This window comes from Anneissia japonica, unplaced genomic scaffold (genome assembly GCF_011630105.1).
Source record: "Anneissia japonica isolate Jap-2015-1 unplaced genomic scaffold, ASM1163010v1 scaffold288053_len460827_cov147, whole genome shotgun sequence".
Classification (NCBI taxonomy): Eukaryota; Metazoa; Echinodermata; class Crinoidea; order Comatulida; family Comatulidae; genus Anneissia; species Anneissia japonica.
In genome coordinates, this window is record NW_022725151.1 from 216,605 (window position 1) to 228,285 (window position 11,681).

General features: G+C 33.4%; 1 protein-coding gene across 2 annotated transcripts in view; it reads right to left on the minus strand.

The window, feature by feature from the left end:
- Positions 1–3,087: 3,087 nt before the first annotated feature.
- Positions 3,088–11,681, minus strand: part of LOC117112667 — a 15,310-nt gene continuing 6,716 nt past the window's right edge. Inside the window, exons 1-5 of one of the 2 annotated variants that reach the window (XM_033255780.1) lie at positions 11,328–11,433; positions 8,950–8,995; positions 6,642–7,163; positions 5,952–6,056; positions 3,088–5,596 (exon numbers count right to left, since the gene is read on the minus strand). In XM_033255780.1, the coding sequence (XP_033111671.1) occupies positions 5,049–5,596; positions 5,952–6,056; positions 6,642–7,163; positions 8,950–8,956 (1,182 nt within the window). In that variant the 5' untranslated portion in view covers positions 8,957–8,995; positions 11,328–11,433 and the 3' untranslated portion in view covers positions 3,088–5,048. Of the gene's footprint in view, positions 5,597–5,951; positions 6,057–6,641; positions 7,164–8,949; positions 8,996–11,327; positions 11,434–11,681 lie in introns of those variants that run through there. The other variant, XM_033255781.1, reaches the window with a different exon arrangement.

Below are 11,681 nucleotides of genomic sequence, written 5' to 3' on the forward strand. Positions count from 1 at the left end.
CTTCGTCAAGAGCAAAGTGTGCATGGTCGGGCGTGAAAGCCCCAAAAAATGTTGGATGAGTTTAAAGTAGTTAGAAGAACATGTCGAACAGACGACACACGCTCCCTATTAGTTTTATGTCATGTCATATTGGTCGACTCGAATTATTGTCTACTAGTTATCCGTCTTTACGATATGTCAGGCTAGCAAATGAAAAATAAAATACATTAGGCCTATGTTAGACCATTTTTTTTTTAAATACTAAGCCATCAGTAAAATTTTTACCTTTTACAGTTTCGACCAACTTCGTTGATCTTCCTCAGGTGAATGTCTTCTCAGCTAGATCATTTCGTCATCGGCTATCTAGCGTTCCTATAGAGAGAGTTGCGACATGAGCCGCTAGTGAGACGTGTGTCTATAAAACGAAGACCGAACACCCAAAAACGAAGACCCCTATATTTGGTCTTTTATTTTGATGATAATACACCTGGCTGTCACAAAATAAAAAATACGATATTTTTTGGGAGTCTTTTTGTGAAATTTTCAAGGGTCTTCGTTTTATAGACACCCTATAGGCTATGGGTACCTACAAAAGGAAGACCGAAGACCTGAGAAAAAGTAGACCTTCAACTATTTCTCAATTATTATTTTAAGTATTTCGAAATCATAAAAAAAAAATTGCCAAATACCTATTTCATTATTTCATCAGAATAAAATTAGGAATATCAAGAAATACTTAAGGGTCTTCGTTTTATAGACACCCTATATGGGTGTCGACATACCGAAGACCGAAGACCCTGAAAAACGACGACCCACATTTTCTTCTTTTTTTTTCTTTTTCTTGATACTACACCAGAACTTTAGTTTGTGAAATTATCAAGGGTCTCCGTTTTATTGACACCCCTATAATATGGGTGTCACAAAACGAAGACCGAAGACCCGAAAAACGAAGACCCACATTTTTTCTCTTAATCGTGATGAAAATAATGTTTTTAGGCCACCATAACAATGAACCATAACATCAAGGTAACCCCTACTCTTCCGAAAGATGTAATGGGTTCTGGTAAAGTGTACACGAACCAGATGTGTACACTGGACCTCCGCTTTAAGTCCTTATCCGAGAAGACTTGGTACTACCAACTGAACCATGGGTGTGGAGCGGTTGAAACCAGCGCTGATGTTAAGACTGTATTAGCTAGCTGCGCCCCTACCTTACCGCTCGGCCACTCGACTCACCTCTAAAAGTGTGTTTATTTATATTAATATTTATTTGTGTCACTGATATTTTTGTATTTTATGATGTGTGTTTTATAAATAAAAGTGGTGGTTACACCACAAAAAAGAAAAACAATACTGTATAGACTATTCTATGTACAGTTTATAAACTATGTTCTCACTGCTATTGAACGTTGAAGATGTACGTGTTTGTGTATACATATATGACTGCACGGTGCTGATTTTCTTCCTCAATTATAAACATTGATGTAGCTAAACATTGCTGATATTCCAAATACATTTCGTGGAGGAACATGCAACTTGGATCTATTGCCAATAGATACATCACTGTTGAAAATTTTTAATTTTAATTTTTGAATGTATTTGTACTGTGTAGCTGAATATTGCGTGTGAAACAATTTAACCTTTGATTTTTAATAGATTACTTTAAGCCGACAATTGCTGACCGATTTTAATTTTTTAAAGATAATTACAGTCATTCAATGCTGAACATCTTGATTTATTTAAAACATTGTAGGCTATGTCTTATTCTTACTTTTTGACATGGACGACAGTGAAATTTATATTCAAAATGTGCTGATAAGTACATTGTGCTGATAAGTAGACCTATATAACATTGTTTTATTTCATTATTTTATTTAAGTGTTAGTAGTTAAGTGTATTTAAGTTTAGTTATAGGGAAACTGTACTAAATATTATATAGTAATGGTACATGTTATATTTCAAGTAATTGGTTTCAGAAGAGCGACACACTATTTTTATTGGTAGGGGATGATAATAATAATAATAATAATAATAATAATAATAATAATAATAATAATAATATGATTTATGATTAGATTTATGTAGCGCCACCAACAAGGCCTCTAAGCAATTACTACCCCCGGTCATTGGATTAAGCGCCTATGGAACACAAACTCAAGCTCCTTTGGAAAGTATTCCATAAAGTTGCAGCCGCTAACCCTACCAAACCACTACTAATGTGATAATGCTTTGATGATATCATTATCTTATTCCTTACTAACTATTATTACTATTATCAATGGTAAATGCTACATGCCCTTAAAATTTGACCAGCATACTTATGACCTGTGATTTATGTGTACTCTGAAATGTTTTGAGACTTTTAAATAGACAAATTACAAAGAAACATTTTTGGTAGTGGTAATTTAATACTTTCAAATACTTGGCAAATATAAGACATGAATTTTATTTGATGTTTAAAATTTAGCCAATCTGAGGCAATGTAACAAGTTTATAAGTGCTATAAAAGTCTGTAGGCTTTTAAAGTAAGAGAGAGACCTCCAGTTTGAATTTGAGAGAGCCATCCATTTTCGATTCAATAGAGACATCAAGTTTATATCTGAGAAATCATACTTGTGAAACAGACTGGAAACATGTTCAAATTTTGAATGTGATTGTATATAAGTTGTACATATTGAATGAATAATAATGTACATATTAAAGGAGATGTCTCTGGGAGATTTGTTTGATTGTGAGGCTACAAATGAAGATCGCTCGGTGACCTAACTGCAACACCATTATATACGAATTCGACACAAAAAAATGTGATTTACGGATGCAAGCACCATACCGAACTTCATACCGAATCTGAACAGCTCCGTATTTATTATATACATTAACGTAGCCATATAGGCAAATATAGTGAGTACTAAATAATAATATTCAAATATTTAACTACGACCATTTATATATGATCCTTTTATTTATAAATGATCCTCTGAACAGCTTAAAGGTCTGATCACAGGAAATCTTTCATTATTTCAAAAACTACAAACCAAATTCCTATAACAGTACTTAGTATTGTATTATAAAGATGATGATGACCATCTTTTCTTTTCTTTAAAAAAAAAAAAATTAAATGATCCTTTAAACAGCTTAAAGGTCTAAACACAGGAAATCTTTCATTATTTTAAAAACTACAAACCAAATTCCTATAACAGTACTTAATATTGTATATAAAGAAAATGCTAAGCATTATATATAGACATAAACAAAACTATACTAAGTATAGCTGAAACTATTTAAAAATATATAATTATCGCAAATAATAATTTCTAACATTGCATTACTATTATAATAATATTTAGATATTGTTAAAATAGTATGTTATACTATAGTGATATATCTGCAGGTAGAAACTACAAATTATTCTTCAATAAAGCTAAAACGAAATAAAAAAAAAACATCAAAATTATACTAAACTATAATGATATTCGGAACCTATGTACAACGCTGGGTTTCGTCAGCGCTGGGTGAAAGAGGGATGGGTGATAGAAGGAGTAACAAGGATGACCAGATCAAAAAGAAAAAAAACAAAAACAAGAAGGAATACAATCAGTGGAAATAGCCAAATATGGATAAGGATGTTCGATCCCTTGAAAAAATGTAAACCAAGAAAGAGTAAAAACAAATAACTTGTTACCAGGGTGTACTGGTCACAGTCATTGCTGTAGACAGACGAGAGTAGCAGTGCTGGTACCTGTTTACCGGGTAGCCCACACCCTAGGGGAGAAGAAAGTCAGGAGTTAGTCCACGCTTCGAAGCGCTCTGATATCCATGGAATAGTGCGAAAAGTGCTATAAGATAAAGTATGAGGAGTAATTGACTTAAGGCCGTTTTCCACTAGGCGAATTAATTCGCACGAATCGAAGAGTACCTGTACGCTTGCGCGTTTGAAAATCTCGTGATCAAAATTAAACTGGGCATGCATATAGGCGAAACTTTTCGATTCGCCGGTATAAATTCGTCTAGTGGAAAACGGCTTTTACGAGATAGACTTTTACTCTTGTTGGTGGATCATCGGTGAATGTCCCTTTGACATGTAGAGAGTTGTTATGTACCATACTACGTCTGTGCAAAAATCTAACTACTGCACGACGATAACAATTGTAATCAAGCGTAGGCTACGTATGATTATAATTTTGATGATGATAACGATGATGATGATAATGATGTTGCTAATGATAATGTTAACGAATAATACTTTCTATGTAACCAGAAGTGTTAAAAGGCACGTTCTGTATTTTTCACTTTTGCAGTTGACAGATAGATAGATATATTTATTTTGGTGTAAACACCATGGTAATTGTAAATGTAATGACCCTTGCACTAACCATTCGGCCATCCAACTTGTGAAACCCGCGAAAGTCTGAAGAAGACTTATTTCCAGTGGTTCTTTTTTGGTGGTAATTGGGAAGTACACCGAGAGACAATCCATACTCTTTTCTCAAGAGTACACTGCGTTTTTTAGCGTGCACATGGGCCATAGTGCACGTGAGACAACGGCTTAAACGTCTCAACAGAAAGACGGTGCGCTATCGTAACTTGCATTTTAGCATTCCAGAAAATACAAGCAGCCATAGAGAATGGAGATGGAGAGCAGCAATGGAAATTGAACCGGAGGTCAGCGCACACAGAGTGGCTACTAACACCAGTTTATCCGACTGAACTCTAACTAAATTGCGTTTCTAATATCCTTGCACGTATTTTATTGCTGTCCGAATAGAATACACCTGCCGCTTATAATAGTCTACTTCTAATAACATGCTATTTCAAAATTTAAAAACTTATACAAAAAAGCAATTATTTTATTTTGTTTTTTTCCTTTTTTTGCACCCCCCCCCCCCCCCCCCCTTTTTTTTTTTTTTTTTTTTTTTTTTTTTTTTTTGCAATATTATTTTTAGTATGCAGGGTGATAAGTGTGTTTCTCTTTTCATTACCGGTATTATACATTATAATAATAATAATAATGAGGACTTATATAGCGCCGGTATCCGTCTTGCGACTAGACATTTTCGATGTGAAATTCGTTATGGAAATGTATTCAGTGCTTTGGCCTCAGCTACCATACCATTGTCATTAAGTTTTTTAACGAATGCTTGCTTGACATGTGAGTCTTCAGTTAGTATAAGACCCTTTTCCAGTTGAAATATCAAACTCCACTGGTCCTTTAGTTCGGGTACGTAAAGGCCAAATAAATAACCAATGCGTTCCTTGTTACTTCCGTCTATAACCTTGCCAAATTCGAGCAAATTTTGTCGATGATTGGAAAACTTTGTGATTTCAACTGTATTTAATCCTGGGAATGTCGGTATTGATTCCTTGATCTTTAATTCTACGCCACTTTGGCCCCCCAAAATAACAGTTTCGATGATGACATCAACGTCTGCTTCGCTGATAAGCCCACTGCCTTTGAGTAGTTCAAAGAGTGAACGTGGCTCACTTTTCTCCTCCATCAATACCACAGAAATAACTTTAAATTCGCTTAGTATTACTTTCAACATATTCACGTTTCCATAGCGTTTCCACCACGTGGACACGTCCCCGAGGAGTTGATTAAATTGCAACCGATCCATTTCTTTAAAAAAAAAATGAATATAGTGAACACTAAATAATAGTTTTTATATATTTTGAATAATAACATAATAACAAATTTATCACTATTACACTAGAGGCCTTAGACGTCTTATTAAAAAGATACAATTTCTCTTTAAAAAAAATGTAGTCGTCATTTTCTTACGATAGGCACTCCCTGTGGTCATTCGTTTACATTTTTAAAATGGATTGATCTTCTTATGATACCAACAACAGTTTGGGCGCTATGGAAAACGCCGTATTTGCTCCGAAGACTAAGAAGAGTTAATGTAGGCCTAAATAACTTTAATCAAGCAAGTTGGCACATCACCAATTATGGAAGTATCGGACTAACTAACTTGGCATCTGGTACGCCTCTGGAACTTGTAGTGTAGGTGTAGGACTAGGTACCAAAACCGAGGATGTAGAAGGTATACCAAAAGCCGATGATGTACCTGAAATATCTATGAGTATATAAATTATATTTTAAAAAATAGTAATCAAATAAAATATTAGATCGTTTTACAACTATGATGATTATGATTATATATGAAAATAAAAAGAAAATTTGTTTTTGTATATTATAGATTACCTCGACACAAAAATACAAAATAAATGAATTCCATTAATAACGTTTACATGTTATGATTCTTATTTTGAGATTTACAGTGCATCGAGTAATGATTAAATTTAGTAATCATGTTGACTTTTAAAAATTGTTTCACAATTCTTTAATGGATTTTTGTTAGTTCGTCGTTCAGTATTTGAATATCAAAATGAAGTACATCTCCCCCGAAATAGCGTAGATGTAATAATTAACAACCAAATATGTTGTACTTGGTGTAACTGTGACAATTCCTTATTGTGTGACAAGTAGTCACATTTCCTTTGATTATTTTATTTATTTATTTTTTTTATTTAGAATACGAAAACTGTATGGGCTGCTGTTAAGATATATTTTGTAGAGAAGGCATGGGCTTCATATTGGTTATATTCAAGTACGGAACATTGGATATAACTCAGAACAAAAAGGCAAGGAGATCATGTACCTTCTTTAAGTGCATTTAATGCTAGACGGAGGTTAAGTGTTTCCAGCATTTGTTGGAATTCTTTCATATCTCCTTCTTTGATTTTTAGTTGGTCTTCTAGATCATTGATCATAATCCATGCGTCTGCATATCTCTTAAGAGGCGTGTTATATAATCCATCAATCAGCGTCACATCTTTTGGTGTTAGCGCCATCCCAAATTTCATTAGTCGTTGTCTATGTGGCGTAAATTTGATTGAAACAGTTCCTTCCCTAACATCCGGGAATAACTGGAAAGTGCTTTTGATTCTCTCTTGGAGGGCATAGTGTTTAGTTAGGTTAATGGTTTCACCTAGGATCGTCAAATCACTTGGAGTCAGTTGAGAAGATTTAAACAAGTCATTCAGCAAGTCCATCGTGTCATTTATTGTTGCCAGTTTCCCAATTGCGACATGATCTCTGAACAACACTTTCAACATAGTAAGGGATCTGTTGTCGTCATACCATTTTGAGACAACCATCTTTAAAACATTGAATTGCATACCTATTAAAAAATATTCCTTTACATTATAAAATTTAGATATTTTGGATAACTACAATATTTTAATGTTTACTTATTAATAAGTGGCAATTAATAATAAAATATAGTGTTTATCAATGGAACACTTGCCAAATATTACAGAACATCACATTAATGTATACTTATTATTAATTCCACTAAAAGAGCTATTTTGATTTTGTGAATATAAAAAGCATATAATTAGAGCTTTCAAAAACATAATAGGAACAATTTTGGGTACTTCTACAGTCATTTGTTGCTTCCCCTGATGTACACAAATATTTGTGCTATGATCTAGTATTTAACTTTAGTATGTACTATATGAATAATAAGTAACTTCATAATATATTATACTAAATAAGTCTAGTTTATAATCTTGCATGCTCAGAATCATTATCTGAATTCGAATCATTTTGAACTATTGATATGTTGATAGTATAACGTACTGGTATCTCCCGATAAAAATATATCATTTAAATTTAACTTGGCCTTTCATTTTATTAACATGTATTTAATATTATAGCTAAGCATGTAGTTAGGTTTAGATTACTTGGGGCTCCAGATTTTCATCACGGTGATTTTTTATTTTTTTTATTTTTTGCTTTTTGGTCCCCAATGCAGGATCACTTTTCTGAATAAATAAATTAAATGAGATGATGATAACTAAAATCATACAGTAATACTTTAATGTATACGGACATAAGTGAAGGCTGTACGTTGAAAATCGGGATTATTATAACGTAGGCCCTACTGGTGACAATGATGTTGGAGTTATGCATTAGAAAGGTGCTCATTCATGTACGTGCATCGTTAATATTATTGGAATGATTCTGGTGGTTAAAAGCCGATCTTCTAAGTACTACTCCAAAAACAGAAGTATAATATAACAGGGGTGTAGGCTTGAAATAAGCGAATGACAGGAAAGGTCCCATCACTAGACCCAAGTGAGCTAGACTTTTCTAATATGGGAAGCATTGTCTATGATTGTTATTCAATTATCAATAATTATTTACTATAACATATTAAGGATTATTATGAATTGGTCATTTCCAAAATAATACATGTATTAATTAATTTTAGACAGAGAAAGATTCACTAGTAAAACAATTATTTAAAAAAAAATAGTATTAAACGTATATAAAATAATAAAATTTAAATTATTAGACTTATATAGCGTTTCATGCCAATAAGGCCTGTAAACGCTTTATACATTATCACAAAAAATACAGTCTAAAATAACTAGATATGGTATAATTAGATATTACTGTATAATTATAAAATAGGATAAAATAGTAATAGCGAGTTAAAAACTAATTTTGAAGAAACCATATTGTGAATCATTTTATTAAAATTATCAAATACTTTTATTTGGTTATATTATGTTATTTTTATATTAATGAATTATTTTTTATCTACAGTATATTCAAAGGAATAATTAAAAGTATTCCTAGACAATTGTATCTGGCAATATGAATTTTGTTGATTAGTACGTGGCAACGTAGGAAAAACGTTTATGTCGGTTTATAAAATGAAAATATTAATCAAACAAATGAATAGACTAATTTGCCAAGTAAATTTTCCCAGAATGCATAGTTCTGCCAGAATGCCGTATGTTTTGTCATTTGGAATTTAGGACTCACCATTCTCTGCCTTATAATATATACTTTTTAAATTATTGATGGACTTCAGTGCTAACAAGTAAACTAGAAATATCTAGACATATTTTCATATTTAATATAAACAACAACATATCAATTTTCATTTTGTTTACCTTCCATTTTATCTGTTTATTTCTTCCCACCTCAAGTATTGTATTCCTGAAAAAGAAAATACTTCAATCACTTGAGTAAAGATTGAAGTTGAAGAGTGTACGTGCATTCTCCAACTTCAATCACTTGAGTAGAGATTGAAGTTGGAGAGTGTTGAGTGTATTCTCCAACTTCAATCATTTGAGTAGAGATTGAAGTTGGAGAGTGTGTAGTGCATTCTCCAACTTCAATCTCTTGAGTAGAGATGAAGTTGGGGAATGCACTCACACACTCCAACTTCAATCAATTGAGTAGAGATTGAAGTTGGAGAGTGTGAAGTACATTCTACAACTTCAATTTCTTGAGTAGAACATTTGCTCTTTGATTTTCACATTAATTCATAAATGAGTGTGATCTAGTACTACTTAGTACTTACTTATACTTATTTTATCGTGTAAAATGCCTTTGAGAAGTCGACGACCAGTACCAGAATACTGATGCTGTCCGGCTGCTCGACAAGAAGCACGATGCGGTGATATACGTCAGTACTTCAATCAAAGAGTGGATGGTTGATTTCCCTTTCTGGGGTTAAATACTACTCTGGATATTTGGAAGAAGTTTGTTATATGTTGTAACGTTCTTAACCTATCCGAGCTTCGATCCGGCAGTGGGTAAGAAAACGGTGTTATTCCGTTGATTATCAATGATTTAATAAATAGATGAAAGAACAAGAATCACAATCTATGTCAAACTCTATATTCAGAGAACCAACAAGACTCATTGTACTCACAGAAAATTGTAAAAAACGTGTAGCGTACAATTCAATATTCTCGAGGAGTAGGGCAATCTATTTCTTGAACACGTCTTTATTCCTAAAGATCCGGATATCAAGTGCATTTTCTACCCTCTGGTATTTCTCCAGAAACATCCCATGCATCAAATTAACTAATCAGGAAACACCTCTTTGGGTGGCCTTGTCTATTAGGATATGATTTTTTACTTCAAATCTTTATGTTATGGACCCTAAAAGGATGCAGATGCGATATATTTCTACCAAATTTGTGTAGGTGCCGGGGCGATAAATCGTAACAAATATTTTTTTTTCTTTACTCAAATTAGTTTGATTAACATTATTATACTTTCAAAAGATAAGACTACAGTATATACAATATACTACGGTAGGTATTCGTCAATAAATATGTATATATTTTGTGGCTACTTCCTTCGTTTATACTTTAAAAAACTGTTTCAACTTAATCACTATTAGTCTTTAATCAAAAATATTAATATTGTATAACTCTATGTGATTTTTGCTGTCGAAAGTGAGATAAATTATGTAATGATTCACCTAATCTCAAATATAAAGTATAATATTAATTTGATTTATTTTAAGTTATGAATAATTTTCAATCATTATTTCCATTCTTAACCTTATTAGCTTCCTAACTTTCTTTTCCTTTTCCCCATGTCATTTCCTTTCTTCCCTTTCCTTTATTTTTTTATTGTGATTATTTGTTCCTATCTTATATTTTCCTTCACTTCCCTGTAGTTTCTTTATCTTTTCTTTCTTTCCTTTTCCCTCTTTTATCTTTGTATTTAATTTCTTTTTCCCTTTCCTTTCTTTTCCTTCCGTAATACGTAGTAGTAGTAGTAGTAGTAGTAGCAGCAGCAGCAGCAGCAGCAGCAGTGGCAGCAGCAGTAGTAGAAGTGGTAGTCTGGGGTATCGCAGCGGAGGAAAAAAAACACAATTTGTCTGGGAGACAAAAATTGTATATGTATTTTTTACATACCGGTATTAGAGACTCCAAAATCGATTATATAAGCCTTTTGAAATTCCTAAATAATTGTCATATTGTTCGGGGGATTCTCCCCCAGAACATGCACTTTCAAGAGATTTTTGAGCGAAGCCCTACCATGCCCACCGTTTTTCGTCGGGGACATCTCCCCCCCCCCACTCCTTTGGGGACCTTGGACTCCTGTCGGGCTGCCGTCGGATCCTGGTGGTAGTGGTTAAGATGGTAGTGGTTAAGGTAGTGGAAGTGGTAGTAGTACACTAGTAGTACTGTAGTAGGCAAGTATATATGCTACTTTTAGGTTATATAAACATAGGCCTATTGTAAATACCATCACGACTTAGCATATCTGCCAAGATGTATGTTAATTTGAATTGAATACCGTTTATATACATCTAGTAACAGCAGCCTCAATGGCAGTAGTAGCAGCGGTAGTATAATATGAGTAGTGAGTAGTTGATATCAATACAGTATTCTAATCCATTCACAGACCTCCATGGCTGTTAGCAAGTAAAATACGTATTGTGAGCTAGCCGCACCCAGTTCAAAAGCGTCACTTGCACTGTCGTATTTTCATCAAAAAAACAAAAACAAAGATATGAATCTACCTTATCACACGTTTGTAAAACTTGTGTAACTTCTCATCCGATTCGGAATATTAATCCAATTGGTTTTACGTAAGTTACTTAATAGAAGAATTTTAAACCCCTGAGAATCGCAACTAAATCAGATCTGATATGACGGGATCAGCAATTGTACTAATAATCATAACAATGGTATCACCATAGAGAAAATGACGTTGCAGATGAAAAACCAATAAGCACAACAATGCTACAAGAAAGAATACAATGGAATGGGGCTCTGAACTTTGGTTTATTTTGTTGTTATCGCTGTCAGATCCAAACTTTAGAAATTGCGACGGCGGCCATAATACGTGTACCTTGTCCCCCCCCCCCCCGCGC